The 19,947-nt window shown below is 45.0% G+C and overlaps 1 protein-coding gene across 3 annotated transcripts in view; it reads right to left on the minus strand.

The window, feature by feature from the left end:
• The window catches only part of DIPK1A (divergent protein kinase domain 1A), a 105,960-nt gene that overhangs the window by 9,929 nt on the left and 76,084 nt on the right, over positions 1–19,947 (minus strand). For 2 of the 3 annotated variants that reach the window (XM_040999077.1, XM_040999075.1), the window contains exon 2: positions 17,259–17,393. The exons of the other annotated variant lie outside the window; for it this stretch is intronic. In XM_040999077.1, the coding sequence (XP_040855011.1) occupies positions 17,259–17,393 (135 nt within the window). The remainder of the gene's footprint in view (positions 1–17,258; positions 17,394–19,947) is intronic. 3 annotated transcript variants of the gene reach the window in all.

Raw genomic sequence — 19,947 nt, forward strand, 5'->3', positions numbered from 1 at the left:
TTAAATTAAAGAGCCTGGTAGTTTTGTTTTTCAAACTACACCGAGGATAAAGTGAATGTTTTTTCATTTCTCATAACTCTAATTTTTTTCTTTTCTTTTTCTTCTTCTTCTTCTTCTTTTTTTTTTTTTTATGAAAGCACAAAACCAGGTAGCTGATTAGGCAACTGGTGAGCAGGGAAGAAAATCTGGCATTCAGCTACAAGAATCAGATTCTTGTTTTGAGCAAAGGCCTCCAGCCAACCCTGCCTCAGAGAAGCAGTCACAAAGAACAGGCTCCTCAGCCTGTGGCTTCCATCCCAACCCAGAGGCCTGTGGAAAGGATGCCTGGCCACACATTGTCTCATTTTATTTTTCAAGCATAGTCATGCATATGAACTGTGATCAAAACCAGTAACTTGATATCCTGCATACAAAGATGCAGGCAGACAAAACACGTTCAACTTTACAGTAATAGGATGACGGTGGAAAATGACAAAGGTTTTTCCAGTCCACCCTATGCCTTTGCTTGCACATACCTCATACTAGCAGCAGAGGGCGCTCCTTAACTGTATTTCTTTCTTTTCCTTTTTTTTTTTAAAATAAAACTCACCTGCTGCGAAGGAGTAATTTTGGCACTGTGGGATATAACACAAGGGGGCAATAGCAATGAACGGATGGATAGCACGAGGTTTTAAATAATTTTCTATGATCTGTGCTCTAAAAAATGAAAGTATCAATTTCCCCTTACTAAAGAAACACACACACACATATCATTTTAACTAGGAATGTGGGACTTCCATGGGAGAAATATGCGATTTGCTCTGCAGTGTGAAGATTATTAGAGCTGGACTCTCACTAGTGAAATTAAAGGTACCTCTGCTATGTGGATTAGCTAGAATAGGAGATGTGCCATCCTTTCCATAAGCAGGAGTAACAACCACTGGAAGGCTATGATCTTTATCTTTTTTCTGTTCACAGAAGAGGCTCTGGAACTTTGGAACATCCTGAACCCCAGCCCAGAGCCTCTGACCCGGCAGGCCTTCAGGGTGGGGCTGAAGGTTTGTGGTTACAGCAGGTCCCCAGGCGGGGAGACTAAACTGAGAGTCCAGGGTTCAGAGCTTGTGGCCACCTGCCGCAAGCCTGCCTCGGGGGCACTGTGGTTTCTGCCTGGGGTAACTGTTACTGCAACAGCAGAGCACCCCAGAGGGCCGAGTTACAACTTCTCAAGAATAAAGGCCTCTAACTGTTGTCAATTAATTCCATAATGTTGTATATTGATACTGAGGTTTTGTTGGGGATTTTATATGACCGGATCTTTACTCTGTTAGCCCTACCTTCAGACCAGAGAAGGTCTCCCCAAGAGGCCACTGAACTTATCTGGACAATAAGACACTGAACTTTATGCTAGGCATGTGTTTGCAAGGAATGAATCTCAACTGAACTTGAACTATGGTTATGCAGCAAGGTGGAGGAATCCACCATGGGGGGAGGGGTATGGGAGGGGTGGGGGGAATCCCCAGCGCCTATAAAACTGTACCACATAATACAATGTAAACAACAATAAAAAAAAAATAACTTAGTAATAAGGTGCTGTGGGACTAGGTGAACATCACCTACAGCAAACGCTTTCAGGGGCTTTCATGTCCTCTTCCCGCTTTGCCTTTTATTTCTTGTTCTTTATTACAGTATTCAGAATATTTGGTAAAATGTGGACTAGCAATAAGGAGGCCACGCCTGTCCCTGCCTCAAGCCCACAGATTATGACGGACCACAGATGTCCCCTGAAAACGATGGCACTGAAACTCAGAGACATCTCTCCTGATGTCAGCTGTGGCTTTTTAATATCTGTCTTTATCAGGATGGGAATGTCCCCTTCTATTCTTAGCTTGGTAGGAATTTACTGAATTCTCCCAAATGCATATATTTAGAGACTCAAATGGTATTTCTCTTCCAGTCCTCTGGGATGGTGACAGGTTTTTCAAATGTCCAGCCAACCTTACGTTACAAGAACAAATCCTACTTTGGCAGGAATCATTGCTTTCCAAATAGCATTCAAGTAGTATAACTGTCCATTTTAGACAGTTATCCCCCGCCCCCCCCCCCCACCACCGGCAAGAGGTGGAAGGCATGGCAGGCAGCTCTGGGGACACCTGCGTCCTAGGCCGAAGTGCCTGTGGCTGAGCCCTGCATCCCTTCAGAGCCAGCTCCCCATTCCTGTGCACACTGAGGGAGAAGACGGTGGCTCAACCATATGGCTCTCTCACAGGAGTTCCCGGCCCCTGGCTTCCATTCAGCCCAGCTCTGGCTGTCGGGTGGACATGTTGGGGAGTGAACCAATGAATGACAGATCTCTCTCTTCCCGTCTCTCTGTCAGTCTCCCCAATAAACAATCAACTTCTGTTTTTAAAGCTGAAACCAACACAAATTCCTCAGAGGATGAGCAGATGAAGAAAACGTGGCATATACGCACACTGCGGACTATTACACAGCCTGGAAAAGACCGCGACCTTGACATCCGGGAAGGCACTTGGGGACGTACATGAGATAAGCTAGACACAACACAAATGCTGCAGGATTCCATTCAAGTGAAGGATCTGAAGCAGATAAATGGATAGAAACAGAAAGTAGAACAGGAGCTGCCAGAGGCTGCGGGCTGCTGACAGGGAAATTGCTCAATGAGTTTCAGCTTTCCAAAATAAAAGCTCTGCGGAGGTGGCTGCACAGGCGACGGGCACCTACTCAATGAGCCCGGGTGCTATGGTGAGGCAGTGCAGGTTGCACTAGGTGTATTTCGTTACGGCTGTAGAAAAACAAGCCCATCTCCCAGCAGTTTTTTCACAGAGGGCACTTACTGCTGTTCCGGGCAGCCCCACCCAAGGTACTTGCAAGTACCCAAGACCACTTCTGAAAATGAGCTCAAAATCGCAAGTTTCAATTCCTGACATTGCACACCTCCTTCAGGAAAATTCTGCCCTGAGGGCTTTGCCTCTGCAGCCCTGGGGACCAGAGGCAAACTCCACAGCATGTCACAGCCAGCCTTTCCCAATCGTGACCCAGCCTTGCCCTTGCTGTCCTATTCCTGGGACGTAGTGTTATCTCACAGCTCTGTAGCCTGGCATATTCCTCTTTTGACTTGCAATGCTCATTCTTTAAGATTAAGTTCAAACATAACCTTTTCTGAAAAATCTTCGGGGACCGTGAGGGTTGCCTGGTAACAGGTTGCATATAAGCCATCCTGAAAAGTTACTTGTTCGCTGCCAATATTTGGGACTTACGTCACGGTCAGGAGAGTATTGGTCGTTTCTCTTACATTCAAATTTCCCTGGGTATCCTGTTTTTCACTTGTTCTCACCCAGCAACCCTAGTGTGGATTTCAGTTCTGAGTCAATACAGTTCTGTCTGCACCCCTCAGGTCTGTCAGCCTCTTGGGGACACGTCCCATCCCTGCCTCCTCCCCAGGCTCCAGCCACGGTACTGGTAAACACCTCCTGAGGCTCACGGAGAGCAGACTGGGAACTAAACTCAAGTTGGCACAGAGCAAAAGGGGAAGACACTAAGGGACATAAAGGAAATAAACAAATAAATAAAGCCTGTACTGTGTTCTAGGGTAGGTGCTGTAGTACAGCAGGTATTAAACTCCCCCTTGGGACTGCCGGACGCTGAGCAGCAGTGCCTGGTCGGAGTCCCAGCTTCTCTGCTTTCCGATCTAGCTTCCTGCCAATGTGCTCATATGGTCAACAAGTGATCACCCACATGGGAGATGGGGAAGGTGATCCTGAAACCCAAACACTTCAAGTTTCCTTAAGGCACTGGCAGGTTCACAGTGACTCAGTCACCCACCGGCCCCTGGCCCAAGATTCTCTCACTTTTGCCTTGGATTGAGGGAGTGATACAGCTGGTCCTACAGATATTCTAATCACTGAACTAGAAGTTACTTCTCCACGTGGAGTACAGGCACAGCACAAATGCGTAAGCTATCTCCATCAAAGTCAGGACTATCGGGAGGGGTCTGCTTAGGGGAATTCCAGGTGCAGACAGGGACCTTCCAGGGGTGGGGCAGACAATGGCTACTGGCTGCTGTAACTCTCCTGGCCAACCAAAGTCCACCTGGTCCTCATAAAAATCCCCCAAAGAACAGGGCGCCCCTCAACAGGGGAAGGTTGCAAGCGCCAGAATGAGCCAGAAACCTGTGCATGAACTAACTGAACCTGCACCTTCCAGTCCCAGTTTGTCTGTAAGAACCGCCACCTCTAACTGCAACCCTTGGGGCTTTGCAGTAAATACTCGCTTTCTTCCTGCTTGGCTAACTGATTGGCTTTCTGCTCATCTGGCCAGAGGAGCCTGGCTTTGATGTCCTGAAGCAACATCTCCAACTAGACTGGGCTGCTTTACAACATCACAGGCCCCTGACTCTGGCCTGGCTCATGGCTATCACGGCCACTTCGAATGAGCCAGCAAATGGAAGCTCTCTTTTTCTTCCTTTCTCTGACACTTTTCCTTTCAAATAAGTAAATACATCTTAGCAAAAAGAAAAAAAAAAAAGAGGAAGAAACTAAAAACAGTATTCTTCAAGCAGAACTGGTTCAGTACATTCAAAAATATAGAATCATGACACAAAATGAACCTGTCAAGTCCAATAAGGGTTGATGTTAGGCAAAGGCAAGGCTACCTGAAAGATCATGATACATTTCTATCTAATTGAAAACTAAATATCTGATTCAGTATATCTTATGTTAGTGGTTTTAAGCAATAAACCATTATCCCTACAAATTGAATCACAAGAGATTGTAATACAATTTAGAGGCTCTTTCATCTTCTAATGGTTCCTTTGTAAAGGGGGTGTGCATGTTCTAGTCGCAAACACTTGCTAGGGTGCAGGAAGCCATTCGTCATTATCACTCGGGTAGCCGCCATTCCCAGTGCGACGTGTCAGAAGGCATTAGTATCGGTCAGTATGGGCGGTGTTGCGAGAGTCACCCAGAAAGGAAGCATTCTTCCCCCTCTTTTTTTTTTCCTCCCACAGTCTAGCACTTAGAACATGTGGTGTCGGGACAGGTGCTGTCCTGCATGCCACGAAGCCGCCACTCGGGGTGCCCGTTCCCACACTGCAGTGCGTAGGCCAGAGTCCCCCCTCTCCTTCTGATCCAGCTTCCCGGTAATGCGCTCAGAGGCTCATGTCTGAAAGACCAGCTGGAGTCCCCAGGCCCTGTCTTCAGCCTGCCTCATCCTTACGGCACTGGGGGAAATGAACATGCGAACGGACACTCTGCCACTCCTCTTTCTTTTATATAAATAAACATAAGTCAATAAACTTGCAAAAGTGCTGTGTCGGGGGGTTGGTGCTGTGACACAACAGGCTAATCCTCTATCTGCAAGCACGAGCATCCAATATGGGCACTGGCTTGTGTCCCAGCTGGTCAACTTCCTTTCCGTGTCCCTGCTTGTGGCCTGGGAAAGCAGTAGAGGATGGCCCAAAGCCTTGGGACCCTGAACCCATGTGGGAGACTCAGAAGAGGCTCCTGGCTTCGGATAGACTCAGCTGCAGCCATTGCGGCCATTGGAGAATTAACTAGCAGGTGGCAGATCTTCCTGTGTAAATCTCCTTTTCTGATAAAAAAAATAAATAAATAAATCTTTTTTAAAAAGTGTGGCATCAAAGGAATCTCATCTACAAACTGTTGCAAAACATCTTTATGATTAGGCATCAAATAGGGTTTCCTCAAATAGTGACTGATTAGCAATTTCTATCATCAGAGAAAATGTGCAGCAAATTTTACAACATATTACAGAATCGTCCTGGTGGAAAAGAAAAAAGCACAGCTGGAAAAAGCAAAAATCCCTTTGGTAAGCACAGCTGATGACGGGTCGAGGTCACTCATTCCTGGAAAGCTGACCTCCTCCGCCCCCACCCTGCCCTCCTGGCACCTCGCCTGAGCTCACTGTGGCTTTTGCAGGTGCTATGCCCTGCGTCAGATTTCCCTTCGGAGAGGCTGAAAAACCTATTAACCACGTCGCCAGAGCCAAGCCCTAAATAATGGATGAGATGCTGGGAAGCTTCATCTTTTCATTAAAACTGAAAGCATGAAACTTGAATTCCAGCTGCAAATCAATGTGCAACAGTATCAAGATACACATCCTCTGTCCAGGAGACTCTGCCGAGCGCCTTTCCAAACTCTCCGGAGGCTCCGCCCCAGTCCCACCTTCACCACAAAGCCCTTCGCCACTATTGGCTGGTTTACTCCCCAAGTGGCTGCAATGGCTGGAGCTGAGCTGAGCTGATCTGAAGCCAGGAGCCAGGAGCTACTTCCAGATCTCCCATGAGAGTGTAGGTTCTAAGGCTTTGGGCCGTCCTTGACTGCTTTCCCAGGCCACAAGCAGGGAGCTGGATGGGTAGTAGAGCTGCCTCGAAGTAACAAACTCCATTGCAAAAAGGTGGAAGGCTGGGGTTTGGAATCCAAGCTAGTATTTTTTTTTTTTTTCAGCAGACTGACAAGAGTCTTGGGTGTGAGGAAGCTTTTCAGAGTCAGGGGATTGCACTTTCAATCCGCAACGTTTAAAAATGTCCATGGTGGGGGCCCGGCGCGGTGGCGCAAGTGGTTAAAGGTCCTCGCCTTGCACGCCCGGGATCCCATATGGGCGCCGGTTCTAATCCCGGCAGCCCCGCTTCCCTTCCAGCTCCCTGCTTGTGGCCTGGGAAGGCAGTCGAGGACAGCCCAAAGCTTTGGGAACCTGCACCCGCGTGGGAGACCTGGAAGAGGCTCCTGGCTTCGGATCGGCATAGCATCGGCCCGTTGCGCTCACTTGGGGAGTGAATCATCGGACGGAAGATCTTCCTCTCTGTCTCTCCTCTCTGTATATCCGCCTTTCCAATGAAAAAATAATAAAAATAAATCTTTAAAAAAAAAAAATGTCCATGGTGGAGGCCAGCTCAGTGGCACAGTAAGCTAATACTCTATCTGTGGTGCTGGCATCACAGCACCTCCGTCTGTTTCATCTTTGTGAAGGAAAGATTATAAAGAGACCTAGAAGATCCACAAGGGGCTCTGTAAATATTTGCTAAAACTTAAAAGCCTGGGCTCTTCTCTTCCCTTGGTATTTAGTGTTGCTCTTTAAAGTTTTCTCATGTTCTTCTTTTTTTTTTTTTTGCTTAATAATTTATATTTCTTTTCACGGTCCCTGCTAGTATTATAACAATCATATTAAAAAAATACTCTATCTGTGGTGCTGGCATCCCATACGGGTGTCAGCTTGTGCCCCAGCTGCTCCACCTCTGATCCAGTTCCCTGTTCATGGCCTGGGAAAACAGCAGAGTATGGCCTGAATCCTTGGGCCCCTGCACCCATGGAGTAGACCTGGAAGGAGCTCCTGGCTTTGGATTAGCTAGTTTTGGTTGTTGTGGTCACTTGGCAAATGAATAATTGAATAGAAGATCTTGCTCTGTTTTTTTCTGTAACATTGCCTTTTAAATAAAAATAAATCCTTTAAAAATATTTTTAAAAATCCATGGTATGGCTGAAGTTAAGAGAGGGGTTTACATAAGCCACACATGAAAAAAAATTTTTTGAATTATAATGTTACAGTTTCAACAACAAGTATCAGTTCTGGTCTCAGGCAAAATGCACTAAAGTTGAGGACTTGGGAGGCTTCTTGGGAGAAGAATGAGATGAACCAGAGTGTCAGCCAGCGGCAGACTGATGCATCTCCTGGTCGGCTGGCTCCAGTTCCCTGCATTCTCATAAGACCACGTGCCTCCAGGCTGCTCCCTTCTGGCAGGGGTACTCAGCTTTCTCCTTCAGCACTTTCTGCCCCGGGTGCTCCCTTCTCATCAGATTCCGAGATCAGACGAGATCGCATACAGGGTGGTATGGCCATAGACTCTCACCAGATTCCAATGTGAAGCGCCATAGTCCTGGTTGCTTTATCTTCACTTCCTCTGAGAGGCAGAGGCAGATGGAGGGTGCTCTTCTTTGATGCCCACCACGTGCAGGCTAAAGGCAGGAGTACAGATCTCAGTCCGGTCTCCCACATGACCTCACCTACTTGAGCCATCACCTGCTGCCTCCCGGGGTGCTCGTTGGCAGGAAGCTGGATGGAAGTGGAGTGGGCTAGGACTTGAATCATGCACTCAGGTAAGGGGTCCTCAGACATAGGTGGGCGTCACTCATTCACCCCTAAAACATCTACCTTTCCAGGGAGGCTTTTTTCCAATCTCTCTGATTAGCCTAGTCATTGTCTAATGATTGTTGCCCTTGGCAGTACCTGAGTTAATGGCTTTTGCTTTTTCTGTACACATTCCACCACTGTACCTGTTAGCTCCTCAAGGCATGGGCTCTGGGTATCCTGCTTATCACTTCATCCTCAGCACAGGGAACAATGGCTGAAGTGTGGCTGGTGCTCCACAAATACTTGTTGATTGATACCTCTGTTATTCATTTATTTACCTTTAAAGTTCTGCAAGTATTTCTTCTTTAAACACATATTTATTATGTATTTATTTTTTGAAAAGGCAGATTTGCAGAGAGAAGGAGAGCAGAGAAAGCGATCTCCCTGCACTGGCTCACTCCTAGGGTGTCTGTAACAGCTGGCAGTGGGCCAGTCTGCAGCCAGCACTCTGTACCTTCTGGTTCTCACATGCAGCCATGGGCCCAAGCACTTGGGTCAGCCTCCACTGCTCTCCCAGACCCTAAGTAGGGAGTGGATTGCTTGTGGGCCCAATACCTCTCTTTAAATGGGTTATTTTTTTAATATGATTGTTATAATACTAGCAGGGACCGTGAAAAGAAATATAAATTATTAAGCAAAAAAAAAAAAAAGAAGAACATGAGAAAACTTTAAAGAGCAACACTAAATACCAAGGGAAGAGAAGAGCCCAGGCTTTTAAGTTTTAGCAAATATTTACAGAGCCCCTTGTGGATCTTCTAGGTCTCTTTATAATCTTTCCTTCACAAAGATGAAACAGACGGAGGATTTGGATGGAAATCCTCTCAGAGCTCACGCACAGAACATCGTAATCCTTTGCAAGCATTTTTTTTTTTTGGTTAAACGTGCTTGTGACAGTGCAGTTTTATATTCATGCCTCAATTTTGTTTACTTAAAATTTTACTTTTAACATTTTTCACACAGCTGAAAGGGATGCATGCCCATGTGGGCCTCTGAGAGGGCGGGGAGGGTTAGGTATGGAGGAAGGTGGGTGGAGCAAGTATTTCAGGCTTTTTTTGTTTCTCCTGCGTCCTCAGGAGAGGAGGGGAATAGGATAGCTCCTTAAAGTCAAGCTACATCAGCACCCAGGGAAGGGGGACAGTATCTGATGACACCCCGAGACCCTGATATGAGGACGAGTGTCCTGACACTGTTACTTGAATGGTTTTGATAGTTTTGAGACATTGTCGGTTTCATTGCTCCAAGGGTTGAGAAAATCTTTCCAGGGCTTACTGGTTGACAAAGTCTACCTTAGCGCATCCGCAGACCTAGGAACATGCTGTAAAGCTTGGCCAGAAGTGTGCAACCTGTTCTGCTTTCCATCCTCTGTCGGGACAGTCAGAGCCCTTGCTGGCCTAGAAGAGCTGGCCAGCAGAAGTGGCAGCCTAGCCCAGCCTGACTTGCCCGCAGTCCCAGCTCTCTCTCTTACCAGTGGAAGCAATGGCCCACCAAGGACGTCACTGACGTTTCCCTACCAGGTCTGCTCCCAGCCCCAGAGCTCACTATGCCTAAACTTTAAAATGACCAATCTTAGATGCTCTGGTTCCATTTAGTATATCGAAACAAAAGAACCATCTGTATAGTAATGGACAAAGAGAGAGACAATCACATTGACTTCATATTTCGAAACAAGAATGGTCAGGACCAGAATAGCATTTGGATATTATGGTTATTTTTGAAAAAGTCATGTAATTACTTATACAGAGATTGCAAAACTGAATCATCAAGTATAAAATATACTACACTTTTAAATGCAACAAGGATGGCTCAAAGAGGTACAGGCAAAGGCATTTTGGCTGGTGGTTAAAACACCTGTAAGGTGCCATGTCCCACTTCCAAAGCACCTGGGTTTGAGTGCTGACCCAGCTCCTGGTCCCAGCTTCCTGCTAATGAAGCTGCCGCCAACCGGGAGGCTCAGATTAAGTTCCTGGCTCTTGGTTTGCGCCTTGGCTTCCCCTGCACTGTGGGCATTTTGGAAGTAAATACAAGTTGGAAGCTCTCACGATGTTTATATATATTTTCTCTACCAAGTAAATGAAATAGAAGGCTATAGAGTCCATTTAACATAAAACATACATGAATGTATATAACACTGAGAAAATTCTTTTAATCGTTCACCGTCTTAAGAATTTTCATATCTGCATGAATGTTTCGCTATTCTTTTATTTTCAATGAAAGAAAGATAAAGCCAGACAGAGAGATATCTTCCACCTGTTAGTTCACTTCTCAGATATTCACATGAGTTGGGGCTGGGCTAGGCTGAATCTAGGCTCTGTAAGTCGCTTTGGGTTCCCCAGTAGCAGGCGGGATCCCAGGCACTTGAGCCATCTACCTGTGCCTCCTAGAGCCTCCATTCACAGGGAGCCGGACCTAAAGCCAGGCACTGTTAATAGGAAATGTGAGTGTCTCACCTGCTGTGCCAGGCACATGCTCAGTACCTTTATATATTTTATAAGACCCTATTATAAACATGATATACTGACTGCGGCTAGATTTTGATTTGAAAAAAATATTTATTTGAGAACTTGGTTCACCAAATGTATACAACAGCCAGGGGACTAAAATAAAGCCATGAGCAGGGAATTCAAGCCTTGCCTCGGAAGTTGATGCAGGAACACAGTTACCTGAGCCATCAGGCTGCCTCCAAGGGACTGCATTAACAACAAGTTGGAGTCAGGAGCCAGAGCTGGCACAAACCCAGGCACTGCAATACGGGATGTTGGCACCTTAATTTTTTTTTTAAAGATTTATTTATTTTTATTGGAAAGGAAGATTTACAGAAAGAAGGAGAGATAGAAAAATCTTCCATCTGCTGGTTTACTCCCCAAGTGGCCGCAATGGCTGAAACTGGGCCAATCCAAAGTCAGGAACCTCTTCAGGTCTCCTAAGCTGGTGCAGGGTCCCAAAGCATCCTCCACTGCTTTCCCAGGCCACAAGCAAGGAGCTGGAAGGGAATTGGAGCAATCGGGATATGGGATCCTGGTGCATGCAAGGCATGGATTTTAGTCACTAGGCTATCACTCCAGGCCCCTTAACTGGTATCGTAACCACAAGGCCAAATTGAACTTTGATTTTTTAAAATACAACTCGGCAATCTTTATCATTTAACTGAGGTGTTTGGTCCATTTATATATTTTTTTAAAGATTTATTTTTATTATTTTTTTATTGGAAAGGCAGATATACAGAGAGGAGAGACAGAGAGGAAGATCTTCTGTCCGATGATTCACTCCCCAAGTGAGCGCAACGGTCGATGCTATGCCGATCCGAAGCCAGGAGCCTCTTCCGGGTCTCCCACGCGGGTGCAGGGTCCCAAAGCTTTGGGCTTTCCCGGGCCACAGGCAGGGAGCTGGAAGGGAAGCGGGGCTGCCGGGATTAGAACCGGCGCCCATATGGGATCCCGGGCGTGCAAGGTGAGGACCTTAACCACTGTGCCACCATGCCGGGCCCAGGTCCATTTATATTTAATTCAATTATCAAAATATATTAGTTTAAACATGCTGAGTCGATGCCATGGTAAACCACCTCAATTTTCTTCTGCAGAAGTGGCACCTTCACTCCCTGGGCTGCTGGAGTCTAGGTAGTAAGCAGCTCTCAGTTGAGTCGGTTTTCAGGCTTTGCCCTTGGCTAGAGTACAGCCTTGCTGGAGGTCGGGTCTTCTTGGAGGGTGGGGTGAGGGTGGGCTTCTGCATGTACTGACAGGTCAGTGAGGTGGGTAGGAAGATCCAGGACCTTTACAAGGTCATCCCTGCCTGGGCCTTTGTTACAGCTGCACTGCAGTTCACCTCTGGCCTAATCTGCCTCTTCTCTTCTTCCAGACATTATTCCTTAGAACCCACTCCAATAAACGGGCTGCTCCAGCTCGGCTTCCCAGGGAGTTTAATCAACAGAACCTATTATCTCACTATGCCTTTTCTACTTACCCTGCCTGTTGCCTATTGTTTTTGTTTGTTTGTTTTTTGCCTTCTTTTCAACTGATTTTTTTTTTTTAAGGAAACAAAGAATCGGGCTTTATTTTGCTGCTATTTTTAACATGGGTACTATATTGCAGACATCTGTTAGTCTTAGTTCAGTATGGCCGAAACGGAGAAATGACTTGAAACTCAACGAGAAGGTACTCTTGCTTACCCTTGCTGGCATGTTTCAAATCACCCAGTTGAGTGTTTAATTTTATTATCATCCCAAGTGTTCCTTTATTAGTTTGACAATGATGCACTCTTTCTGTTTTAGAAGTTACCCTAGAAATAATTCCTTGAATAGCCTAAAAAGATTGATTTTTTACCATGCTCAATATTCCATTAATACATTAATACATTAATTAATAATATATTAAACACTTTCACTTGATCTTTGTATGTAATTATTGTTCCAGGTGCCTCACCTAAGTGAAATCACACAATAGTTATTCCTCTGTGTCTGGTTTATTTCATCTAGCATACTGATTTCAAAGTCCATCCATGTTATTGCACAAGTTAGAATTTCATTCTTAGGGCCAGCGTTATGGCAGAATGGGCAAAGCTGCTGCCTTTAATGTAGGATTCTGTAGGGGTGCCAGTTTGAATTTTAGCAACTCCACATCTAATCTAACTCCCTGCTGATTGCCTGGAAAAACAGCAAAGGATAATCCAACTCTTTGGGCCTTGCACTCACATGAGCGACCCAGAGGAAGCTCCTGGCTCCTGGCTTTAATATGGTTCAGCTCTGGCAACTGAGGCCATTTTGGGAGTGAAGCAAATGGATGAATGGAGATCTCTCTTTTCTTGTCTCTCACTATCTCACTCTTATTTTACTTTTCAAATAAATAAAATAAATCTTTTAAATAAAAAAGAATTTCATTCTTTATAAAGGTTAGGCTAATCTTTCACTGTCAAGTACCAGCATCCCATAGGGCACTAGTTCATATCCCAGCTGCTCCACTTCTGATCTGGCTCTCTGTTAATGGTCTAGGGAAGCAATAGAGGATGGCCCAAGACCTTGGGACCCTGTGTCTATGTAGGCGACCCAGAAGAAGTGCCTGGCTCCTGGTATCAGATCAGCTCAGCTCTGGCCATTGGTGTCACTTGTGAAGTGAATCAGTGAATGGAAGACCTTTTTCTCTCTGTTTCTCCTCTGTAATTTCTTTTAAATAAGAATAAACATATCTTTAAAGAAAAAGAAAGGGCTAGTCAATATTCTAAAATATGTTTATATATGTTTGTTTACTCATTCATCTGGTGAAGAACAACTGTGTTGTTTCTACCTTCTGACTACTTTGAATGTGAGCATGGTTACATGCCGGTGTGTACTGGAAGGCTCCTGGTTCTTCAGAAAACATGCTGGCTTCTTGACCACCTTATACAAAGTTTTGTTTCTCAAGCCCCAAAACCAGCAACTTCCCCTAGGGTAACAGAAACTTCTCTCAGAGAAAAAGAGACCAGAAAAGTCAAGTGACCCTTTGGAGTCTTAGCCCTGAGCACAGGACACCAAGCTTCCCAGCCTTGGTTGAACCTCCATCAGTGTCTTATTTCCCAGCCCCACAAGATAGTGTCTGTCAGGATAAATGTCTCTGGAAAAGGCACAGATACCAGGCTCACCTCTCTCAAAGCCTACCCTGCCCAGTTCGCAATCAAGTAACTCTGTGGTATCATGTTGCTTCTTGGAATCTTTAAAATATACAAAAAAAAAAAACCCCAAGGAGTTATTTATCTATTTATTTGAAAGGAAGAGGCAGGAGGAGGGGTTGAGACTGAGAGGGAGTGAAAGAAAGAGAAGCAGAGAGAGACAGACAGAAAGAGAGAGAGATTGGTCTTCTTTTCTGATTTACTTCCTAATTGTCTGCAACAGCCAGAACTAGTCAGGCCAAAGTCAAGAGCCTAGAACTCTATTTCAGTCTCCCAGGTGAGTGCAGGGGTCCAAGCACTCAGGCCATCTTCTGCCTTCCCTCGTGCGTTAGCAGGGAGCTGGATCAGAAGCACAGCAGCTGGACTCAGATAATGGATGCCGACATTCCAGTTGGCAACTTAACTTGCTGTGCCACAATCCCAGCCTTTAATATAAACCCCACAAATCCTATGTAATATTAGTACTAACTTAGCCCAGTGCTGTTGACTTTACTATTAACAGCTATGGTAGTTCTTTTTTTTTTTTTTCAGATTTGTTTATTTTTATTGGAAAGTCAGATTTACAGAGAAAAGGAGAGGCACAGAGAGGAAGATCTTCCACCCACTGGTCCACTTCCCATATGGCTGCAATGGCTGGAGCTAAGCCGATATGAAGCCAGATCTTCCAGATCTTTCACATGGGCACAGGGTCCCAAGGCTTTGGGCTGTCCTTCATTACTTTCACAGGCTATAGACAGGGAAATGGAGCAACTGGGAACCAACTGATATCCATATGACATGTTAGTGCCTGCAGGCAGAGGACTAGCCAGTTGAGCCAATGTACTGGCCCCTATGGTAGTTCTTTTATTATAACAATTTTTAAATTTTGGGGCTAGCACCATGGCATAGTGTGCTAAGTCTCTGCCTGTGGCACTGGCATCCCATATGGGTGCTGGTTCATGTCCTAACTGTTCCTCTTATGATCCAACTCCCTGTTTGTGACCTGGGTCCTAGCACCCACGTGGGAGATCTGGAGGAAGCTCCTGGTTCCAGATTTCAGATCAGCTCAGCTCTGGCCATTGCAGCTATCTGGGGAATGAACCAACAGATGTAAGACCTCTCTGTCTCTTCTCTCTGTAACTCTGCCTTTAAAATGAAAATAAAATGTGTGTGTGTGTGTGTATTTATATTTTAAAAGGCAGAGAAAAAAAGTGGCTTACTTCTCCAATGCCTTTTCCCACTGTTCCCAATGCTTGTTAACAGCCAGGTGGCCAAGATCAGCACCCAAAGGATCTTAGCCTGGGTCACCCATGTGGGTGGTGGGAACCCAACTGTTGTGTCTATACTGCTGGGGATCTGCTGGAGCCAGGGGGTGGCCAGCCAGAACCCAGGAGCCTGGAGGTGGGACATGGGGTCCTAACCAGCATCGTCATCCTGAGTCCAAATGCCGGCCCCCCCAGAGTAGGCTTCAAGAACAGAATCTGAAATGCACAGTAACCATAATAATCTTTTTAAAAAGTCTTAGAAAGAATAAAAGCTATAGATTTTAAATTCAAAAAGCTTTTTTATTATCTTTAAGTTCCAGAAAGAAAATATTACAGTATGCTAGAATGAAGCATGTTTCCATTCCATAGAAAGAAAAACTAAAGTGAAAAAAAAACGAGGCACCTGAAATGCAATTTTCCATAACAGAATATGCTGTTACATTTTGAAGGACACAGTATCCACTCCAGATATCTACAAGTGTCTCCATTTCATTTGGGCTCTACCTCTTGGTCTGATGTCCCTGACACTGACAGACGCCTTGCGACAGTGGTGATAGGATGTATTGTCTTGAGATTACGTGGACTTGCTCCCTTTCGGAGGTTGCTCAGAAACGTGTAATTGGTAAATTAGAGAGCCCAGAAGTCTTCAGCAGAGTCAGCTCTTTATCTGTGTTTAAACTTTTGTTTCCAGAAGCACCTCCCCAGGGGGACAGCTTATCCACAGAAGACCCATTCATGTGAGCCAGAGGCAGCACAGAATGGTAACCCCAAGGAAGGAAAGTAAACATTTCGGATAGTTTTGTGGAGGTTTTTTTTTTTTTTTTGGTGCATTATTCTGCTCAATTACGTAACTCCTGTCTCCTCCTCCACGGTTGCATTTAACTGTCACTTCTTCAGAACAGGGCCACATGCAAGCATAAAGTTTATGTAGAAGGGCAAATACTGGTTCCATCAACTTGGGCAACTTTTTCTCTCCCTCTGGGTGAAGTTGGATGGAGGGGAGGGATTCAGAATATTATTTTGAGTGATAACGAACATATGAAGTACCCAGCACACTGACTGGCCTCTGTGGTCCGTACTATCTTAAAATGTCTTTAGGGTCTAGCGTGGGCAATGGAATGGATATAGGATTGATAGGTTTGAACCCTGATTTGTGACTTAACAAAAAAAAATGTTTTTTGAAAGGCAGATTTACACAAAAAAGGAGAGAGAAAGTTCTTCCATCTGCTGGTTCACTCCCCAAATGGCTGCCAACAGCCAGAGCTGGGCTGTTCCAAAGCCATGATCTAGGAGTCAGGAGCATCCTCTGGGTCTCTTACATGGGTACAGGGTCTCCCACACGGGCTCAGGGTCCCAAGGATTTGGGCCATCCTCCGCTGCCCTCCCAAGCCATAAGCAGGGAGCTGGCTTGGAAGTGGAGCAGCTGATACAAACTGGGACACCAGCAAGTGGAAGACAGAGATCTTCTGTTTGCTGATTCATTCCCCCGATGGCCACAGTGGCCAGGACTGGGCCAGGCTGAAGCCAGGAACAAGACACCTTTTCCAGGGCTTCCACATGGGTAGCAAGGGACCAAACACTTAAGCCATCCTCCACTACTTTTTCCAGGCCATAAACAAGGAGCTGGACTGGAGGTGGAGCAGCTGAGATTTGAACTGGCCCCCCACATAGATTGTTGACATTGTAAGTGGCAGCTGTATCTGCTATGCCACAATGGCTGCCCCAAATCTTCAGTTAAAATATACCTGCTACAGAGCTAACAGTGACTACTAGAAACCTAAGAGTGATTTTCCTAAGATGTATCTATTCATTAGGCTAGAAGTTAAATAAGAGATAAATGCCTTTTAGTCAATTTTGGTACCTGAGAAGGCCATGCAAAAGATGTGGTCCAGAAAGACTGCCCATAAATTACACTTTCATGGCATAAGCACTGAAAAACCCACCTTATTAGAATAAACTAAACTTCAAACATATGAATGCTCAAAGAACAAAAATCCCTCTTTGTAAGGGGGACAGCCGCACACTAACTTACTTATGCTAATGTTTGGGTTTCTGAATACTGGACTTTTCCAAGTGGCAAACAGTCCTGCCTTGTCATATCATAAAGCTAAGATGTTCATGACAGCCTCAAGGTCAAGTTAAATTTTATTTTTGAAGACAACTCTTGGCAAGGACATAAGTAGTAAGGACAGTGTGCTGTTAAGCTTTTCAATGAACTAGGAAATTAAAACTACTTACTATGATTTTCTTACAGTCCTTTCCTCTGCACAGTTCTGTGTAGGCGGAATACTGCACATAGAGAATCCAGCTGCCAACAAAAACCGCCAGCCAGGAGAAGAAAAGATATTTCATCCGCACATAAGAGAGGCGAGCCTGAGAGAGAGCACAACAGCAGGTCACTCAGCACCAGGTCAGCATTCGCGATCCTAGAACATGATCTTCTGTCACCCCCAGGCCTTTCTTGGAATCACCCAGCTCTATATTCTAGGTTTTCATACAGCAATTCTAGAACAAAGTGCACTTTCACGCAAGCCAAACAGTCCTGGTCTTAGAAAAGGAAACTCCTTGGCCCTGCCAAGGGAAGGGGGAACAAAATATCCTTTAAGATGTGTAAGCTTCCCCAAAGCAGCATCACCACAAGCTACTTAAGTAGCACGCGCACGTGCAGCCAGGCCGCCCAGGGCTCCGAATAAGATCAGGTCAACAGAGATACAATCTTGTTTACTAAGTGCTTATAAATGGTTTTGAATAAGAATCTTAGAGGTCTTTATGAATAACCACATAAAAACAGAATACTTTTGTTTTAAAGAAATAAGAACCAAGAATCTGGTTATTTCTGATGTCTCCGAACAAGACATTCAACTCTGCAGTCATGCCGCATTCATTAGGGTTGCATGTTCCTCCCACTCAACCAACCAAATGTTCCACCTGACAGATAGATCAATCTGAAAAGAACACTGCACGTATTAAAGGAGAATTGGCTGCAGAGCAAGGGTTAAGATGCATCTGGACTAAAGACCTCCTTGCATGTCAACTGGGCAGACCACACAATAGGAGCCTTTCTGCATTGTTTTGCTTCTGCTGTTCCACTATCTTCCTGCAACCTGGGTCCACACATCAGTTTAATCTTTAAAAGTGAAGTTGATCAACATACTTTTTTTTTGGAGGGGGAGGGGGTAGGTGAGAGGCAAGAGTCCTGGAGTTTAATTATAATTTTGTGAAGATGGAACTCAGAACTAGGGAGAAAGCTGAAAGTTGAATAAATTAAGGATACGTAAACAGACGAGGGAAAGCTAGATTTGCTTTTATGGTCACGGGCCAGTTTCTCACACAGGGAAACAGTAGGATACTGTGAGCAGTGAGAGTGTGCAGAGAAGGCAGGGAGAGATGAAAGAGACACGCATGCACCTGCAGAAGACAATGAGACCCAGGAAGTACCAAATTCTGTTGGCCCTTTCTGCGGTTTAGGTATCTGTCGCTGTGAGGTAAACAGATGGGTGGTAAACCCCCAAATCAAAAAACTCAAGTACAATGAATTCAGTTAAATGACAGGTTTCTGAGTTTTATGATCAAAATTTTTAAAATTTAAATTTTAATTAAAATTTTTAAATGTCACTGTTTAATTAAAAAGTGCTCTCGATATAAAATATTTTTATATGGGAAAATGAAATCACTAAAAAGAAAGACACAACTCCAAATTCAATCAGGTAAACGACAGTGTGGTATATACTAAGGGGTTTGTTTGAAAAACATTTAAAATTACTTCTGTCCTGATGAGAGATATTTAATCACAGTTTAGAAATTGAGATGTACCAATATTGTGAGGATTAAATAAAGTTAAATGTAGCATTTACATGCCTTCAGAACAGACGCTGGACACATGGCAAATAACTCTAGGAATGCTAGCTACCTCATCTGTGAGTCACAGAGCAAGATGCCAACAATGTCACCATTGGCTACCACCTTCTTTCAGCACTTGCCAAAAGAGAAAACTGAATCGGAACCATCTGAATCTGATCAAGGCGCTAGCTGTGGCTCCCAAGCTACAGGAAACATGGAAAGCACAGGAACCAACGTGACATCTCATAAGTGACCCTTGGGGTGGGCACTGGACTGCAGGCTGTGGGACAAACACCGCCAAGGCAAGCAGCCCAGCATCTTCAACAAACAGATTACAAGGTGGAAAGTCAGAGGCGGGAAACTCGAGGATTTATTTATTTAAGAAACACATCGATATTAAGACTATGAAGAAACATGTCAAATAGTTAGAGCACATCTTTTTTGATCCTTGATCCAAATGAGGAATTGTAAGAACAAAAAAAGAAGTGAAACCATGGCGAATGATGGGATTATCTGAGGGCATGAAGCGACTTTCACTTTTAGGCGTGATCATGGTTTCGTGATGCTATTGAAATATCTTGCTTTTTCTCTGTCTCTCTCAAGGAGTCATGTTCACGTGCCACCCCTGCATATGTGTCAGGTGAAGAGTATCCTGGCACTGGCTTGCCCACGAGGACCTGTCATGATGCCAGGTGCCAGAGATTTTGGAAAGTAGGTCAGATGTCCCCAGCAAGACTATGGCATCATCTACTGTAGACAAAGAGATAAAGCAAAATGAGACATGCTTTTATTTGAGGATGCCACAGAAAACTGCCAGGATTGGAGGGTAACAAAAAATAAAAAGGCCTTCATGTGTCCTTTTGTACCGTAGCTTTATTATACTTTTCCTGGCCTTAGATTTCAAAATAATGACTAAACCCTGGAAAATCAAAGGATATGTGGTCCGACTTTGGAGTGCAGATACCAGACCGGGCCTTCTCAATTGTTGATGCCTGTGTAATTCACAACACACTCACACGCACACAGGGACATGACAGCCAGCTCATTCAGATCAGCAGGAGACCCTGACTGCATCATCAGAGGATGG

This window comes from Ochotona curzoniae, unplaced genomic scaffold (genome assembly GCF_017591425.1).
Source record: "Ochotona curzoniae isolate NIBS_2020 unplaced genomic scaffold, NIBS_Ocur_1.0 scaffold_1037, whole genome shotgun sequence".
NCBI classification, from domain to species: Eukaryota; Metazoa; Chordata; class Mammalia; order Lagomorpha; family Ochotonidae; genus Ochotona; species Ochotona curzoniae.